The sequence below is a fragment of the Megalobrama amblycephala genome, linkage group LG14, assembly GCF_018812025.1.
Source record: "Megalobrama amblycephala isolate DHTTF-2021 linkage group LG14, ASM1881202v1, whole genome shotgun sequence".
NCBI classification, from domain to species: Eukaryota; Metazoa; Chordata; class Actinopteri; order Cypriniformes; family Xenocyprididae; genus Megalobrama; species Megalobrama amblycephala.
In genome coordinates this window covers 33,401,329-33,422,019 of record NC_063057.1, presented here as the reverse complement: position 1 = coordinate 33,422,019, position 20,691 = coordinate 33,401,329, and the positions used below count along the sequence as shown (strand labels likewise).

Sequence of the window (20,691 nt, the reverse complement as noted above, 5' to 3'; positions counted from 1 at the left end):
ATTGCCTCAAAGCCCTAAACCACAACTTTAATGAAAATACAGTCCAGTTATTTAATTTCCTATAACTCCTCTCAGCTAGATTTTTGTTCCCAAGTAATGAATGTAATGGTGTATCTATCTGTGGGGTTTCAAGAGTTTTCCATCTTGCCTCATAGCTTGGTATACACCAACATATTAAAGGCTTCAATTGTGCAGCATAAAAATAATCCTGAAAATAAGGTAGGGCTCTACCACCCTTCTCTTTAGCCAGCTGTAATGTCTTAAACCTTATCCTAGGTCTTTTACCATTCCAAACAAACCTCTATGGGGTATTTTGAGCTGAAACTTCACAGACACATTCAGGGGACACCTTACACTTATATCACATCTTGTGAAAAAGGGTTCTAGGGCACCTTTAAGAAATACCACATGGTTACCACCGTGGCCTAACCCTTTTGACCACCAGCCTTAATTCAAAACAGCAGTAACTGTCATTGGGTTGCTCTTTGGATGTTGCTGCCTGTATAATTTTAACCTGTTTGTTCTCCCGATTCATCAGGTAGGACTTCGCGGTGCGGTAGAGACCCACCACGGCCACCACCACCACTGGCTGCTGCACACACAGCTTCCCATCTGACTCCGTGTCAATCAAGCACACTGGTTTGTCCATGATCACTGCAGATTTAGCTTACACAAACACACACACACACGTTGGTATTTTTTACTAAGACTTTACATGGGTGTAATGGTTTTTATACTGAGCTAATGATATGTATCCCCTACTCCTAACCCCATCTCAGACAGTTGGGATTTCCTCATAATGTAACAAATTCCCTATAAGTATGTCAAATCAGTACACACACTAACAGATTTAACATACATGGAAATGCATTCATAATTTTTTTGGACCATGTGGTGAAGGACCACAATAGGATGGATCAGGTAGTTGTGGTGGGGCCATGGACATGGGAACCACCAAGGCAACTCCGGTGGAACTGGAGAACACCATGGTTTCAGTGTCATGGGGCACAGCGAGTTCATGGACTGCCTCCATGGCCATAGCCATCACCGCTGCCTCTGGAAGAAGCTGTAATGGTCGCGTCGCCTTGGGGAAAGATGGTGAAGATGAAACCAGATGGTGCCTGCCATTACAGGAAAGCAGTTAATGGTGGCAGGACCTCTAATTTTCGACTACCTCTGGAAGTGGTCGAAAGCGGACAAGCTAAAAATGTTTAAAACCCCGTTTACAGCTGTATTTGTTCTACGTTGCCGTCTACCTGTGATCCAATCAGTCAAAACGCATCTTATTACCAGGTGTAAACAGGGATTTATTTACACCCACCAATGCAGTCACGAAATTCTAGATTCTCTTTTCATTTAAGTCTCTCTCATTAATCTTCTCTTTAAATATCTTGAGCCTGAAGGGCTTATAGAGTTTGACACTAGCAAGCCTTACATTGCATATTGTAAAAATCTCCTTTAATGTCATAATTTTTATTTCTATCGTTTAGTAGAGCATACAGATGGCACAATTTCTTTAAATAAAAATGGTGAATAACCTAAATGTGTTTCTTACCTGAATATTGATAGTACTCAAGTAATTAACCACCCCTCTGCCACACACACACACACACACACACACACACACACACACACAGGTTTTGTTTTTACAAATACCATCTGTTTATTTGAAAAACCTTATTTGTCACTGTTTAAAATGAAATACCAATGTCAAATAAACATAATTATGATTATAATTATAATTATGACACTATACACACAAAATATGCTTGGGAAGTGAAATTTAAATTTCCTAATCCATCATATCAAATATCACTGAAGTTCAAGTGAAGATAGAATGAGATCAAATGTATTGTTTTATTGTAAGGTTATACATCTATATATTCCTCTGATGAGTTTGATGATCACAGAATTAAAGCATTTCAGGAGATACAACATCCACCTGAACATTGTGCAATCTTCTCCTGAATGGCCTTCATCTGTTCTCTCTGTTGCTGCATCATCATAGCCATAGACTGCTCATGTCTCCTGTTTGAGTTCTCTAACATCACTGCAAACTCTTTAGCTCTGTTACTCTCAGCTTCAGCATTCTGTTTCTTGAACTCTTCTGTCTCCTGGGTCTTCATATCAGCTTTCTCCTTAAAGCCCTTCTCTAACAGAGCAGCCTGCTCCCTCAGTTTACTCTTCATGGCACGATCAGCCTCCTCTCTCTGGAGCCTCAGCTCCTCATCCATCTTCACCTTCATCTGTCTCATCCTCTCTTCATTACTCTGTTTCTCTGCTTCCATCTTCTCTTTGAGTTGTCGCTGCTTCTCCTCTTCAGCTTTGATTTCCTGCTGCAGGAGGGCTGCTTTCTCTATTTCCTCTGGTTATTCATTGACAAAAAGAGAAAGAAGAAAACTGATTTTACATGTAATTCATTGTCCTTTAAGGAAATATACTTCAGTGAATGCTTATAAATATACTTATACACCTTTTAAGAAGAACACTTCCTTCCATTTTCAACTTCCAATATTTTACTAAGAGTTTATCTCATCTGAAGGGGTGGATTCTAGAATCCACTGCCACTTCAATATATATCTTTTAAGTTATTGATCAACATTTATCTTTCTGTTAAATTACTTGAATGGCTTCTTCAATGTATGTTAAAGCATTTATTTTCCTTTTCAAACAATAGAAAATAATTTTGAATCTTGTCTGTACCTCTCACTGAGAAAAAAGAACATGTTATCAGTATGTTTTGGGGAAAGTTTCCTGCTCAGAGCAGAGCTCAGATCAATTTCAGCCTTGAAGAAGCTGTGAATCATGTGTATCTGTGTATGTGCGCTAAGCAGTGATGGGAATAACGGCGTTACTAACGCCGTTACTTTTTTCAGTAACGAGTAATCAAACGAATTACTTTTTCTCCCGTTACAACGGCGTTACCGTTACTGACAAAAAAAAATGCCGCGTTACTATAATTGAGCTCACTGAAGCGGTTTTCATCAGAGTAGCCTATCTCTCAGCCATAGGACCTGCAAAGTTTTTTCTCTGGTGTGTGCTGCAGTTAGTCATACACAAATATAATTTTAAACTGATAATAATGTACGATGCGCTGTGTGTGTCTGTCAGAGCAGAGCCAGAATACCCTTTTTGATGTTTGATCAAAAATATGTGAAATGAGTTTTTTTCTAGTCGACTAGTAGTTGTTCATTTAAAGGTGCCCTCGAATGAAAAATTGAATTTATCTTGGCATAGTTGAATAACAAGAGTTCAGTACATGGAAAAGACATACATTGAGTTTCAAACCCCATTGCTTCCTCTTTCTTATGTAAATCTCATTTGTTTAAAAGACCTCCGAAGAACAGGCGAATCTCAACATAACACTGACTGTTACGTAACAGTCGGGATCATTAATATGTATGACCCCAATATTTGCATATGACAGCTCATGTTCAAGGCATTAGACAAGGAAAGGCAGTATTAACGGCTGGATCTGTGCACAGACAAGGTAAGCAAGCAAGAACAACAGCGAAAAATGGCAGATGGAGCAATAATAACTGACATGATCCATGATAACATATTTTTTAGTGATATTTGTAAATTGTCTATCTAAATGTTTTGTTAGCATGTTGCTAATGTACTGTTAAATTAACTACTGTTAAACTGTTAAAGTTACCATCGTTTATTACTGTATTCACGGAGACAAGAGCCGTCGCTATTTTCATTTTTAAACACTTGCAGTCTGTATAATTCATAAACACAACTTCATTCTTTATAAATCTCTCCAACAGTGTAGCATTAGCCGTTAGCCACAGAGCATAGCCTCAAACTCATAGAGAATCAAATGTAAACATCAAAATAAATACTTTACTCACATGATTCGATGTATGCATGCAGCATGCATGACGAACATCTTGTAAAGATCCATTTGAAGGTTATATTAGCTGTGTGAACTTTGTAAATGCGCTGTAATATAGTCGAGAGCTCTTGAGGCAGGAAGCACGCGATTTAAAGGGGTGGCGCTGAAAAAATCAGTGTATAGTTAATGATGCCCCAAAATAGGCAGTTAAAAAAATTAATAAAAAAAAAATCTATGGGGTATTTTGAGCTGAAACTTCACAGACACATTCAGGGGACACCTTAGACTTATATTACATTTTGTGAAAAAGCATTCTTGGGCACCTTTAAGCTATTAGTTGACTAATCACATTTATATTAATTTAATTTCTTAAATACTGGAGAGAATAAACCATAATAATGAGCGTTTACATAATATAGGCTATATAGCACTCAAGCGCACGCATAATTGCCATAAAGAACTGACAAAAGTAATGATTATGAGTGTGACAAAAACAGCAAGGAGACATTTTAATTGTTTATTAATAAAGTAATGTTTTCTGAATCAGTGTTGGCTGCAATGATGAAGTTGACATTACTGACTCTCATCATCTGCTCATATGGACGCGCCTAGAGAGAGAATGCACATTTCATCCGGATTAGGCTACATAATCAGAGTAGCCTATTTCTTTTCAATTTTAATAACTTCATTTTCGTTAAAGTAGATATTTCAAGCTTTCTATAGATATATTTCTCATGTCTGCGAGGCAAGCAGCCTCTGAGTTTCGGTTCATTTAGCCTATAAGACGCGCTACAGTTCACGCACCAGTGATCGCACCTGCGCCTCCATGTCATGATTTTATTGTCTGCTATATTTGCTTCTTATATATTAAATCCAGGCAATGGTCTACTTGCACTGAGCCTCATGACGCACATCCGGTTTGATATATTACGGCTCAGTTGTTTCCGGTTATATCTATTTTCAATGGGCTGTTATCACATAGATAACTAAACGCCTCTTAAAATGAGAGTTTTTAGGATGATTTTAAATTCCAGACATATTCAGAGACCGGAGAAGAGATATTCTGATGATTACTGTGTACAGACCTTTCCAAACTCAACCAAACTTTAAGTTTTATTAATAATCTGCGTTTTCACGAGAAGCTCTCTGTATATAAGTGCGCTGAACACTGACCGGAAACGCTCGAGCCATAATGAGCAGAACGCAGAAGTAGTTGTGCAAGTAGTCCATTGGTTGATGAAACATTGATTAAAATTAAGATACAATTTTTAAAAAATGAAATTCACTTTAAAGAAAGGCTTTCCACAAAACAAAACTTAATGAAGTGGTCAAAATCATATCTGACCCACTCCATGTCTCCCGATATATTTGTGCATCTTATGATGCATCTTACTCATGCTGTTCACTTTTCATAATCAAATAAATGGATTTAAAACATAACATAGGACTATTTAAACATAAATATGAAACTACGTTTTCTTTAATGGCTACCAACACAGTAGCCTACAGAGAAATTTCATGTCGTGAGCAAGAGCGGATCATGAGTCAGGAGTCGGATCAAGAATAATTTATTCTTAGACTTATATGTAATATAAGTAATATTGGGGGCATTCAATTTATTTGGTATATTTTTATTTTTATTTATTTTTAAAAAAAAGTAACACAATAGTTACTTTCCCTGGTAATTAGTTACTTTTATAATGATGTAACTCAGTTACTAACTCTGTTACTATTTGTGAGAAGTAACTAGTAACTATAACTAATTACTTTTTTAAAGTAACGTGCCCAACACTGGCGCTAAGTGTTCTGTGCAGGTCCTTTGTACTAGTGGACAACTGGCACTCTGATTGAGACCAGCAGACGCCATGTCATGACCCCATAAGGACATCCGGTACCTAAATCCAGAGTCCCCTCGTCAACATCCTGACGAAGGGAAATATGCTTCTGACTATCTGTCCATGTGTGGAAGATTACCAAATTTGTCTATTTTTCTTAGCCAATCAGAATCATTCAACCTGAAGTAATGACATAGTTAGTTAACTCTGTTAGAGTATAATTGTTATGGAAATGTGAATGTACGCAGAGCGATCTACAAACCCCTTGTGAGACTTGAAGCTGGCTTCTGCTGATGACATTGCAAACTATTCTTCAGTAAAATTTTGTTCAATTTATTTATTTATTTATTTATTTATTTAACACTTTGACTCCAGGTCTTTAACTGTAAAATTCCCCTACACATCTAAGTTGCACTCTTTCAAAAACATCAATATCATATTGAATATGAGTTAGAACTGAATTAAAGGGATAGTTCTTTCAAAAAAGAAAATTCTGTCATCATTTACTCACCCTCATGTCCTTTCAAACTCCATAAGACTTTCATTCATCTTCGGAACACAAATGAAGATCTTTTTGATTAAATCTGAACGCTTTCTGTACTTCCATAGACAGTCTATGCAACGACCACTTTCAATAGCACCACAATGTATGCGTATTGTGTTGACAAAAGACCAGGCATTGCACGAACATGGATTGGAGATTAATATTTTGTAAATAAAGTGGTAAATTATTTTTTTATTTTTTCAAAACAAAGCACTCGTGACACTTCATAAAATTGAGGTTAAACCACTGGAGTCACATGGATTACTTTGTTTTTACTACCTTTCTTAAGCTTGAAAGTGGTAGTTGCAAAGCGTTGTCAATAGAGGGACAGAAATCTCTCAGTTTTCATCAAAATATCGGCATTTGTGTTCCGGAGATCAACTAAAGTCTTACGGGTTTGTAACGTAATGAGTAATTAATGACAGAATTTTCATTTTTTTGGTGAACAAACCCTTTAAAATGGAGCCAGAAGAGTTCAAAATACTGATCTTGATCACATTGATCTTGATTCATAATGATAATGGCATACACAGCCACCCTGGACTGTAATTGTTATTGCAGGGTGCAATTCTTGGACCCTTGAAACAGCTTGTACTAAAATAACTTGGCTGTTACATCTTCATTTCCATTCAGTGTCTCAGCAGTACTCTCGCAAGTACCCAAACCTTTGAGCACCTCTTACACAAGGAACCTGGTAAGAATATACAAACAGGGAAATTAGGATTTAAATGGTTAAGACTCTCACCCTTAATCTTTTTTTCCTTTTCAGTGAGATTTTCGTCAGCCTGCAGAATTGCTTTAGAATCCACTGACTTCTGCTTCAGAAACTCCTCTAGGACCTCTTCAGCCTATTGACATACAGAACAAAATGGATAACTGTGATGTTGATCAGATTTCTGTAGTGTGCAGTGTGTATAAAGATGTGTAATAAGTGTAATATGGGCAAGACCTTGACTTCTTTATTGGCCTGGCTGTTATAATTCTTCACAATGTCCTCCAGATCCTTGCAGAAGAGATCATAGCCACCAGGTTTAGCATAGGAACCCTGCTTGAGATTTTCCATCATTGGTGCAGAGAGGGATGACAACAGATCCTTACATCGTCTCTTTGAAGCTTGCTCGTTTTGGCACAGATATCCATCAAAGAGTTTATTAATGTTTTCCTAAAAACACAACATGTAGCATGTAAGTAACAGTTAGTGTATAATGGATCAGAGGACATTTCATCTATGTACACTCTGACATCTCTTCACACCACAGAACCCCAGGAAAGGGCAGCAAAATAATAACACTGATTGGTTTGCGATATGTTTTTTGGTTCTGAAAACATATTGCAATTTAATTTAAATTTTGAGATAACTTGCCTAGTATTACTGAGTCAAGTGTTCCCTTTCGAGGCAACTCAGGCTGTGTCTGAGAATTTGAGGCTATGGGAACGTCTCTGCGTGAATGTGTCGTGAAGCACATGTGAAATCAGTCCAATGGTCATGACCAGGAAACTATAATGCATACCCAGACCAAAAAGTGTTGGCTTCTGTGCCTTCAGCAAACACACAGTATGTGAAATCGTCTGTCTATTTGGTGTTTGTCTATCACAAGCATGTATATTCATTATATGCCACTTTGGATATGCACTCACTAAAGCGGCATGTGAACAACTGCAAAGCGTCCGTTTCCGAGATCGAAGTTCCGAGGTGTCGTGCCATCAGTTTGTCCTTTATCAAAACAGCTTTTCCCATTTTGACACCAAACACTCTACTGACTGAAAGCCGGTCCTCAGGTGGTATATATACTGCTCTGTGAGGTCTCTCAACTGAGGTTATTGAGACCATATTTCACTCCAGAGCTCCTTCCACAAGGAAACTGTATGCCCTTAAGTGGGGAGCATTCACTTCATGGTGCAGGAATCTCCGGCTGGACCCAGTTAACTGGGTCTTTTTTTATTTATTGACCTTTTTACTTCTATTGCTGCTATGTAAATACCCTGTACAATCTGTTGCACATTCTGTTTTTCTACATTCTTGCTCATTATAATATTTATTAAGTCTACAGTATACTGTCCTGTATATTTTTATTTTATAAGCTCATTATCTTATTCTTTTCTATATCTTATTATTTTTGTATAATTTTCTTGTGTTTGTATTCTTTATATTTGTATTTTCCATGGAGTGGACCTGATTTACATTTCACTGCTGGTCATATGCTCTTCATATAATCATGTATGTGACAAATAAAAATTCTTGAATCTTGAGTCTTGAATCTTGAAGTATCAGCAGAGATCGAGTCAACTAGATCATCCATTGTGAAGGCCTCATCGACACGACAGCCAGTGGCACAGTTCCTCAACAAACCGTCCATACCGGCGTGATGAATACGATCCTCAACTGGACTGAACTGGAATAAATACATTGAATGTTGCGATCCTATCGGACTTATGATAGCTACCTGAATCGTAACAAAGCACTGTTCACCAGAGGAGAACTGGCCCCCCGACTAAGCCTGGTTTCTCCCAAGGTTTTTTTTCTCCATTTTAACACCTGTTTGTCACCTGTTGGAGTTTGGGTTCCTTGCCGCTGTCGCCTTTGGCTTGCTTAGTTGGGGACACTTGACATTTGATATTCAACAGTGCTTTGCATCTGCCTGCATTGATACCATTTTCTTTAAGAGCTGCTGTGCAGCCAAAATTATTTCTGTCATGACAACTCTCTGAGTGTTTGGCATGGTAATGGATATGACAATGTAGATATATTTGGTCTTGGCGGAATAGATCTGCTACGCTGCTGTTGATTATTGCTGCTGCTGCCGAGCAAGTACGGGACTTGCTACTGCCAATACATACACGACACACTGCTGTGAGCAAGTAAGACATGCTGCTGCTGTACAATATAGCATACATGAATAACCCCCAACAGAGCAGGTGACATGATTTTAGACAATACAAGCCCAGTGTATTGTCAGAGATCCCCCATCAATGCAGAGGGCAAGATGATGATTCATCCTCACCCCCAAGCAGATCTACCGCCAAAACATATATTCTGCTGCTGCTCCGAAGAGCCATAGGAACCGTGTGTATGCTATCTTTGTGTACCTGGCCCATTTTTTTTTTGCCACAACTAAGTAATTCTGGGCCATAAAGCTTGGCTCTAGTGGCCTATTAGACTATGTGTGCCTGGCTACCACGTCAAATGGCTTAGCTTTAATGAACAATATGGCTATGAGTGCCTGGGCTACCATGCCGAATGGCTTAGCTCTAGTGGCCTATGTCTATGTGTGTCTGAGCCAAAAGGCTCAAACATACCATTAGAAGGTGCATTATGTGTGGCTTTAACAAATGGTAAAACGTTGCAGGCTAATAGAGATAAGAAACCCTCCACGACCACCTGAGCAAATAATAGCATAATGATGTAGCATTGTTTGATAATGTCCTTGTCAAACCCTCTATACTCCTAAAAAAGTAAACTCATCCAATGAACGAAAAATTAATGAGCATGACTCCAACATGCATAAGCTGACCAAGCCCAAAACATGTAGGTACATGAAACATCAGCCTTGAAGAGTTGTTGAAGTTGAGCAATATTGTGAAACATTTAGATTTACATGTCATAATATGAATGAGATTTCAATAGAAACTCAATATTTTGAATTAATATTCTATCTTGTCTTAGTTGCATGCTAATGCATTACTATTATATCTTTGTCCCATATGCAATGATTATGTCAGTCGATGCAATTTGACAGTGAATCCCATAACATCACTTCACCGCGTGCAATCGACTGTCGGTCCCCACAGATAACACAACTGAAACGTATGGCTGCAATAGCGTGTAGAACATTCACTTATCTCAGCGAACTCAAAAGTTCCGCTACGTCAATGAGCTGACCACCACACTGCAAAGTGTCTTCTATTTACGCTCCTATTAATGTGTACCTCAGCATTTTAAGCAGAGAGAGAGATTTCTGACAGACATGCAGCCACCGCTCAGATCAGCAAAACATGTCCATAATTCAGCCACACTGCCTGCCGCTGCAACACACCACATATAGAAAACACCTAATGTTATCCACAGCACAACACAAATTATACTATACAGATTATGACACAAATACATATTAAGCATCGACTGAGGCATTCTTGCTTCGTTTGAAGAATACATGGAATTGCCTTGGCACGCTCAACGTGAAATCCATTAATTAAAAGACTTACCGACCTCGCAAAATTGCTGTTCGTCCTGTAGTATGAAAAAGTATATGCCCAATAAAATCCGAATACAGCTGTTGACATGACATAGAATTGATAAAGCAGACTACGCAAAAACGCACAGTGATAGTATAAGAACCCATGTATTTATCTTAGATGATTTCTGAAGAACGCTGCGCTGCTAAGCAATGCTAAATCATGCATTTAAAGATTAAGCATGCAAGCTCATTGGCTACTAATACAGCAGGATCCAGTCATCTGTGACCTATAGATAATGATGTGATTATTAGCAGGTTGTGTTAAAGGACCTATTAGCCTGACCATTAGAGTTTCATGCCAAAACTTTGTATATATAAGTTATCAATGTAAAGATGCTTTGACACAATCTGCATTGTAAAAAGCGCTATATAAATTAAGGTGACTTGACTTGACTTGATGCCTACACTTCTCACGAGGGCACCGGCTTGGGACTTGGCCATGGTATTGGAAGGCTGTTTCTTTTAAGTTTCTGACTCTAAAAACTTTCTTTTTCATCGCTATTTCTTCTCTCAAAAGAATAGGAAAATTGCAAGCCCTGTCAGTTTCCTCATCGCGTTTGGAGTTTGCATCAGGCCTGATGAAAGCTTTTCTATACCCTAGACCAGGTTATGTTCCTAAGGTCCCCCACTAATGTGGCAAGATCTATTGTACTGCAAGCCTTTTGTCCTCCCCCTTTTCAAACTTCAGACCAGGAGAGAATGAATCTACTTTGCTCAGTTCGAGCAATAGATTCTTACATCCACAGAGTTGCCCTGTGGCGTAAATCTGATTAGCTGTTTGTGTGTTTTAGGTCACCTAGGAAGGGGTCCCCAGCATCTAAGCAGAGGATGAGAAAGTGGATATTTGAGGCTATCTCTCTTGCATATCAGCTTTCACATATGGCTGTCCGGGTCCACTCGACTAGGAGTATGGCTGCTTCAAAAGCTGTTTTATTGGGAGTTTCCCTTCCAAGATGTATGTGATGTGGCGGGCTGGTCCTTTCAGCACACATTTGTTAGATTTTATAACCTATATTTGGGCTCTACACTGGGGTCCCAGGTGCTCTTGTGTTAGTACTGCTTTTTATGGTTTCACACAAGACAGGTCCTTATTAGTAGGGCAGCATGGGTATAAATGTTCCCACACCGTTGAATTCTCTGACACAGCACAAGTTCCCTTTTCAGGGAACTTCTCAGGTTACAACTGTAACCATGGTTTCCTGAAAAGGGAACGAAACACTGCGTCAGAGAAGTTGACGCTATGAAAAAAATTATACCCATGCCGCCGTACTAACAAGGGCCTGTCTTGTGTATATGTCTGCATGTCTGTGATTGACTTGTTTCAGCCTATTAGAAGCCAACTCTGTTTGGTCTGGGTATGCTTTATAGTTTCCTGGTCATGACGTCACCAGCCTATGTCACGCCATTGGACTGATTTCACATGTTCTTCCCACATCTTCAAATTCTCAGATGCAGCATCTCATTCCCTTGTCAGGGAAGCATGGTTACAGTTATATTCTGAGTCATTCACCGCATCATCCTACATGAACTAAAACTGAGATCCAGCCTACCTCTAGAGATTTCAGGTACTTCCCATCAGTGTCCCTGAAGGAACGCTTCATGAAGGTTTGTGTCGCCATGTTGCTGAGATGTTGGTGTTCTGAGGACACATCCTTCAGTTCCAGAGGGAAGGAGTCCTTCAGCTTCTCCATTCCACTCTGGTAAACCTCAAGCCCCTCCTTCACTGCAGACTCATTCTCAATCATTGCCATAGCAATCACAGCATTCTCCAGACACGGCACAGCCCCACTGGAGATGGTGTCCACGTATGTTTTTGCCAAGTGACCCAGAACTTCAGAGAAGGAAAGAAGTCAAACATAATGGTACAGAAAAGGTATTGAACAACAGTCATCTGTATGTACATGCAAACTCTTCAGGTTTAATTTTGAATCACCTCTGCCAGTGACTGTGATTCCATCTTTCAGCTTCTTCACATGGCTCTTGTTAAAGACAAACTTGCAGAAACGATCTGTGACCTCCAGGAAGTCAGAGGAAATATCAGCAGGATCCAAACTCTCCAAACGAGACACATTCTCTGGAGCGGTTGGGAATGGGAAAGTAAAACACGTTCTGGAAGGGAAGAAATTTTGGATACACTCCCTGGGCAAGTTGTACTCCATCACTTTTTTTGATGTGCCTAAAACAAATTAGGGCATGATGTAGATTCTCTCAATTCAAATATTATTGAACCATAAGTATTATCTCAATAAATTATGAATTTTAAAAGAGACAAACCAGTTAACAAAAAATAGTCACAAAAAGTGATAGTGATTGTAAGGGCTCCTAAAATAATGATTTTACTAAAATATTTTTTTTTACTATTATTAAATTACCAGGTTTCAGCTTCAGAGCAAACTCTAGGTACTCATCCTCTGTTGCATCTTTGCCATCGATCTTTCGCTCAAGAGTGAAGTCCCTCACAGCCCAGATGAAACTAGGGAAGAACTTCACAAACTCGCTTGAATCATCATCATCCTCATCTGACGATTTGACCTTAATGCACTCTGTTAGTTCAGTAACATATCTGAGAGTTTGTTCAGGTATGCCAAACATGTCAGGCATGTCAAGTGACTGTCAAACAACAACACAATACATTGTCTAACAAAACAAATGTGTCTTTCCATGAAGTACTAAGCAAATGATCAAGACCAGTGATAAATACTTTTCAGTATCACCAAGCCTAGCTATAAAGGAAGCAGTCAGGTGTAGACAAGTTGGTGTAGATGTAGGCAAGTAGATGTACTTTCCTTTTTGTGCCTTTCTTAATAAATAAATACTTAAATAAATAATAACCCAATGCACCTTCTCATAATACACTGTACCCACACATGGCATGTAGCACCTTACAAAAAGTGACGTCTCCTTGTTTTGACTACAAAGTCGTGATTTATTTGTACTCATTTGTAAAACATTTTGGATACACACCATCAGCTAAATGACATGATAGGTATCTATATTGTCAGAAGGATACTGCAGTTCCTCTACAGCTCTGTTGTCAATCGTGCCTCGACTGTTGTAGACCAGAGTGCTGCTCAGTAACACAGCCAGACAGAAGATGTTGGTGTCATGCTTTGAGTCTCCCTGAGAAAGAGAAAGACAATCATGGAGTTAGAAAAAATGGAGATTAATCTAAAAGAAAGCTACTCTATTTTTAACAAAAATCAGTGCAAATTAGTCTTTAAAGGGGACCTATTATGCCCCATTTTACAAGATGTAAAATAAGTCACTGATGTCCCCAAAGTGTGTATGTGAAGCAGTGTTAATTTCGTTAACGAAAACTATGACGAAAAATGTTCGTTGACGACCTTTTTTTTCATGACTAAGACGAGACGATGAGAGACGACACCACTTTCATTTAACGATAACGTGACTAAAACTACACGTGCAATATCGTTGACAAAAAAAAGACAAGACTGAGACCCTTGACCAAAATCACTCTTTTGAAATCACTTTTTGTTTTTGTCGAATAAAAGAGACAAAACATACTGTCAGACTGTCTTTACGAGCGCTCATGCTTACAGTTGCCAGATTTCCAGAATTTAAACCCCCTATCAGAGCTTTTCTGTTAAAAGAACACGTTTTACTTAATCTTTGCTATCTGGCAACCACAAGCCCTCTCTACACTGAAGCGCGGATGATCTGAAAACACAGACAAGTAAGCTAAAGTTCAGCACTCTTCATTTGAGATTTCTACTTAAATTAAAGTGTCTATATTGCGCTGCTCATTTACTGACTAAATCTGGGACCAAAGTGCAGGCTGATATCCAGCAGTGGTTCTCAAACTGACGTACATGAAAAGTGCTGTTCATTTTATTCTACTCCACCTTAAAATAACATGTATTTCTAGCAGGTAAAATGTCGTATATATACACGACATTCAATCAAATTACCTCATCTTTCGCGGTCAAAACTGACTGCACCCACACAAGCCAGCATCGTGCTACATTGTGCTGTTCTCGACAATATAACGTTACCTTTGTGAAAGTGGGGATTTAGCACTTACTAGCATGAAGAACAAATAGACAAACATAAGAACAAACATAGACATGTAGATTTAAGATTAAAACTTGGTTCGATACAATTAAACATACCCTTCAGCGAGTTACTGTTATTAATGCTGATCATATTATACCAGCAAGAATATTGCCCGAATATAAGATAATATATAATTTCCCGAATATTGATTTTATACAGTTCAACAAACAAAAGGGTAATATGTACATTTTAAACAGTATTGTCAGTATTTTTGCTCTCAGTTTTTTTTTGCAACGAAAGCCACAGCAGAGCAGCACACAAGCTGTGTTTCGTGAACGAATCTGCGGCTTTGAACGAATCGTCAATGATTCAATGATCCATTCATAAATACATCCGCTTGCTTTGATACTGAAAGAATGAATGACTCGATGATTCACTCATAAAAAAAGGTGACTTACCGCCACCTACTGGAGGTTTTAATGTAATATTTAAAAGTATCACTTTGTTTTTATCATCATTGTATTTATTGCATATATATATATATATATATATATATATATATATATATATATATATATATATATATATATTTAAGGCATTATTTATTTTACAAAGGTATTTATAAAGGTAAAAAAAGAAGGTTATTGTCCCTTAATGGAAATGTGTAACTGCAGTCTAAGTGGAAAAGAGAGGGTGCACAGAAGGATGTTAAATCCCTCAGGGGGTACGACACTCTAGAAAGTTTGAGGTTTGAGAACTTTCTAGAGTGAAAGAGGATATGTACAATTGCAAGTGCTACTGCTATGTGTGCAATGTCAATACAGCCTGTTACCTTGATTCAAATTTTCATAAGCTTACATGAATTGGTCTAAAGAGAAAAATTATGACTATTTTGTCTAAAGACTACATATAAAATAGCTATCAAAATTAATGTTGGTAACTGTAGTTTGACTAAAAGTAAGGACTAAGACTTGACAAAAATGTGATGACTTTTCGTTGACTAAAATTAGACTAAAATATGAAAGACTAAAATGACTAAAATGTGACTAAGACTAAGGAGCATTTTCGTCTGAAGATAAAGACTGAGACTAAATCAAAAATGGCTGGCAAAATTAACACTGCTTCACACAAAAGATGAAGTGTCCGTTTTCACTCTAGAAAATCTCTGTAAGAGCTTAATAAAACACTGTGCAAGCATGCATTAAAATATTATCCATAAACCCTCTCTCTTTACCTTGTGTTATCACCAACATACACAGCGAAGAACACAGAAACACTCGTTACAACTAACAGTAAATGAATATACAAAGACCTTATGCCTTTCGGTTGGTGCTTAATAAACTTAATACCCATAAATAAACAAAGATGAACTGTAATAAAGTGCCCTCACCTTCATTACTGCCGTATCCAGTATCACTCTGGAGGCTGTAAGCTGGATCACGAACAGTTTTTACTTGTATATCCTTGAGTAGCACATTTTAGCACAGTTTCTGTTTTGTATTGTCCCTTTGTATTGATATTCGTTCACTAAGCAGTCCGGTGTGAAATGATTCACGCAGACATAAATGAATTTTGACAGAACTGAGGGAGCATTTTCCTGGAAAACCAAGTTAATCCACCTCGTCTTCAGCGGCTCAGATTTAGGGAGTAAATGGAGAGAGCTCTGTGGATTAATCCATCCAGCTACAGAACACCTAAAACGCTTTAGAGACATTCTCGTCAGTGCAGCAATGGCAGACTCGCTGTGAACGTGCTCAGGGCGGTTCTATGTTCAATCATCAGTGTCTGTCAACATTCGTGGGTGGGGCCTGTGGCTTTTGTGACATCACACTGCCAGGGATCTGGAAACGGCTTGTTCTGAAACACTGCTTATAGTAATGAAGGTGAGGATGGATTATGGGGATTAAAAAAAGGAGTGGGTGAATTTTTATCATTATTGGGTGGTTGTGTACACACACTGCCAACACACATTTATGTCCAAACACCATGCAAAAGTGAATTTTGCATAATAGGTCCCCTTTAAGTAAATGTGTTGCATCAATCTATTTTTTTTTTTTTTTTTTTTTGAGAATGTGCCTCCTATTTACAACAATCTAGCAAGCTATTAATTGAATACATGTGTTCATTCTCAATGATATTCTATCTGAATAAGGATATCTGCTCTAAAAGTGAGAGTATTTTTGGACCTTTTCTCTTGTTCCTGCTTTGTTGGGGGTTAATTCATGCATGTTACAGAGACCTCTTCAACACTAAACAGATCATTTTTTTGGTTGTAGAGCTGTTGTGCAACAGCTGAAAGAAGACTATTGTTATACATTTGTAAAGCAACTTTTCACCCTACACAGTTGCACAGGGTAATGAGAGAACTAGACAGTTCAAGTACTATATCTGTAGCCTGGATGCCAGCCGAACTTAGCCTCGCCCACAACATTTTGAGGTCGGGGAGTTCGGTCTGGACTCGATCAGTAGAGGAGTAATTATGCCCGAACAGAAACTGTTCGGACCAATCACATTGTCAGGGCGATGATTGACAGATTATCACCAGAAACGTAATCAGCCATGTCATCAAAGAGCGCTTGGGGAGTTTGATTGACAAGCGATCTAACCAATCAGAACGCCGCATCCGCTATTTTGTCCAACAAAGCAGTCAGGAGTTAGAAGATTAACATCGGTGGAGTTAAACTTGAAAAATTGTGCATATTGACATCTTTCTGCGTTTGAAACAACATTCATTCTCATGTTCATTCATGTTTATTTGATGCTTTAAATGGACTAGTAGGAAGAGATGATCGGTTCACGAGCCTCTTGAGCGGAGGCGCTACAGCAATCTGTCACGGTCATGGTCACAACACATTAAAGAGCCACAAAACGGTTTTTATTGTTTTAATTTTTTTAATAACTAACACAGTTTGAAAGCTGGGACTTTGTTTAATATCATAAGTAACCTGCTCTGTCTTGTCTGTCGACGTGTCAGTTTCCTCTTTGCTCCACGATGTATTTTCCACTCTGTGTGGCGTGACAGCGCCACGGCTTGTCGGACAAAGCAACAGTAACTAAGGGGGGCGGGTCTTTGCGAAAGGTCAATTAGTTTACAACAATGATGGCTGTTGTTGAAGAACTGAGATGTGTAGATTCCGCCATCGCGTCCGTTATAGAAGATATCGACAGCGCATTAATTTTAAAAGAGGAACAGAGGACCGCGATCAAGGCATTTGTCGATGGGAAAGATGTCTTTGCCGTCCTTCCTACGGGATTCGGCAAAAGTTTGATTTATCAGCTGGCCCCGATGGTCGCTAAGAAGAGTTCTGTTGACAACTATGCGTCACTCAACATACGTCACTTACTCTGTAGCTCTGATTGGTTGTAGGTCTATCCAATTGAGGTCTTTCCTGGATCGGTTGAAATACGCCTCCATAATCAAAGCCCAATGGAGCAGTATCAGACTCATATTCTGACTAGAATTGAGTATGACCACGTCAGGCTACTATATCTGTGATGTTGAGTGAGAAAACAAAATGCATATCTGCACAATGACTTGGGTTATTATCGGAATATTGTTGTCCATGTATACATACTGAGTGATTCACGCGTGCAGCTGTTGAAATGTTGACTTGACATTTCTAACATAAAACTAGTTTAAAACTTTTTGCTCCATTTAGGAATAAACAGACCACACAATATGTGTAATAAAACATCAATCACTTATCTTAGACATTGATTCCAGATACACTCTGAAAGTGCGCTAAAGACTGCTAACAGCAACACTACATGTATTTGTTTGAATAGCAGCTTATTGGCCTCTGATGCAACAGCAACCAATCAGCTGTGCAATGTAGATAATGATGTGATCACTACCAAATGAGTTAAAGACCTATCAGCCTGCGCCGTTTAGAGTTTCATGCCAGAACTAGGTAATTGTGTTTCAGTACTTGGTTTTTATGTCACCTACCTTGTCCACGTCTCCGAGTCCCTCAGTGTCCAGCAGCACCAGAGTGGTTCCTGCTTTAGTGGGGTGATCCACACACCACATCCAGATGCCCTTCGTCTTGGACTCAATAGTGCTGCCCAATGCAAACCCTGATAGAGCCACACAAACACACACACAAAAAAATAACACACACACACACACACACACACACACACACACACACACACACACACAAAAACAGATTGACTTGCATGTTACTGCATAATGTTTTTGGATACTATCAGTGCTGTCAATAAGGTTCTAACCTGTTTGTTGTCCTGCGAGGCGATTCATCAGGTAGGACTTCCCGGTGCGGTAGAGACCCACCACGGCCACCACCACCACTGGCTGCTGGATCTGCTGCAGGATCTGTAGAGCTGACTGCTGCACACACAGCTTCCCATCTGACTCCGTGTCAATCAAGCACACTGGTTTGTCCATGATCACCATGGACCTAAAGTTTATCTAAACGTGTTAGGGTGTAGAGATCACTCATATACACACATACATTATTAAATGGCTTATGGTGACTCTGCATGTGTAAAAGCTTTTATACTGAGCCAATAATATTTTCTATTTGCTAATCCTAACCCCACCCATAAACATCCTCATAAACCGTGTTTAAGTTGTAATACACATATAAACCATGAATGAAGGAAAGTCACTTACCCTTTTGCTTTACTTAACTTCAGTAGCTCAATCTGAGCTGTATACAAGTTTTAGCTTCCTGTCATTCTATCTGTATATCATAGACACTCCTTTAGTCCAGCCCTTTAAGGCTGAATGGTCTAGAGTAAGTTAGGGGATGTTTCTGTTCTCTCAGTAACTCTGTTTATTACCTGTGGCTGACTTACATCCCCTTTATTGATTGAGCAAATAGCAATGTGCAGTTAAACTCTCGGTTTCACTTTCAAAATCAGCACCTGCAACGTGTGTTAGCAGATACAAGACACTCTGAGTCATTGTTAATCTGTGTTGGGTTTTTGTTCCTGATTAAATTCACTGTTACACAAATAATAAAGCTTGCAAGATGGGCAGTGGGGGAAGTTTTGTTATAAAGGGTGCAATTCCAATCCAGAAGAGGATTGATTGTGACAGAAATGACCGTGAGATGTTCGTCAGGCACTATCAGCACCACTGTAAAGTAGATCATCTTCAGAATATGTATTTTATTTTACTATCACAAAAAAAAATCAGTTGATAATATCCAGGGCTTTTGGGATACCATACACAACTTTTATTACAGTATAAACAGTATTACAATATATACAGCGCTATCAAATCAAATCTAACTTAAATCAAATCTTATACTGTACATCTAACATTTATTAAAGCTAAAACAAGACTGAAAAAGAAATTGATGAAATAATTTAGACCGTTGTTGCAATGTTATTTCTATCAGATGTTTCTGTCAGATTCTAAATTCCAAAATCAGCCCATGTAATTTAGATAAATGAGTGATCAAACATTACCATACTGAATTGACCAAATGATTCAAAACTTGAAACAACTGTGATATAACATGAAAAATATATGTAGCTATGATTTCAAAACAACAAAAAGTCACGTCAAATGCAATGAGATTACAGTAATTATGAATCCAGAAATCTGTAAAAGCAGTGAACTACATCTTTCAACACATTTCACTGTATAGAACAGCCGGATCGAGATCGAGGTCTGGGTCTGCTATTGATTGCTTGCATCTGCTGTGTGTGTTGCTGCCTCAGCACTTCCATGTTCTGTTCATTTCTCCGCTGCTGATCTGCTATCATTTGTCCATACTTTCTCGACATTGTCTCCTCTACATCTGCATTCTTTCTCTTCAACTCGTCTATCTCCCAGGCCATCCTGTCAGCTTTCTCCTGAAAGCACTTCTCCATCAGGGCAGTCTGCTCCCTCATCTTACTCTCCATTGCACGCTTTGTCTCCTGTTGTTGGTGGGACATCTCCTCTTCCATCATTTCTATGACCTGTCTCACCCTCTCTTCATTATTCTGTTGTTCAGTCTCCATCTTCTCCTCCAGTTGACGCTGCCTCTCTTCCTGAGCTATAATTTCCTGTTCCAGAAGGACTGCCCTCTCTCTCTCCTCTGGTAAGCCATAAAAGAAGTGGTTGAAGGAGACAGGTGAATAAAAGATGGAGAAGAGACAAGAGTCCAATCAAGGAGACAAATCTAATACACTCTTCAATGTCATCCCATGTGTTTAATAATGAATACACTGAAAACTGCAGCACTTAAAATATTGTAGATATGG

At 38.7% G+C, this 20,691-nt stretch overlaps 1 protein-coding gene across 1 annotated transcript; it reads right to left on the bottom strand.

Annotated features, from left to right (window-relative positions):
* Positions 1–1,673: 1,673 nt before the first annotated feature.
* Positions 1,674–19,153, bottom strand: LOC125244878 (guanylate-binding protein 1-like). Its single transcript, XM_048155240.1, has 10 exons — positions 19,106–19,153; positions 18,703–18,890; positions 18,419–18,546; positions 13,466–13,575; positions 12,828–13,018; positions 12,389–12,631; positions 12,006–12,286; positions 7,170–7,382; positions 6,966–7,068; positions 1,674–2,365 (listed from the first exon to the last, which is right to left on the bottom strand). Exons 2-10 carry the CDS (start codon positions 18,884–18,886, stop codon positions 1,923–1,925), a joined length of 1,896 nt encoding a protein of 631 aa, XP_048011197.1. The 5' UTR covers positions 18,887–18,890; positions 19,106–19,153; the 3' UTR covers positions 1,674–1,922.
* Positions 19,154–20,691: the final 1,538 nt, after the last annotated feature.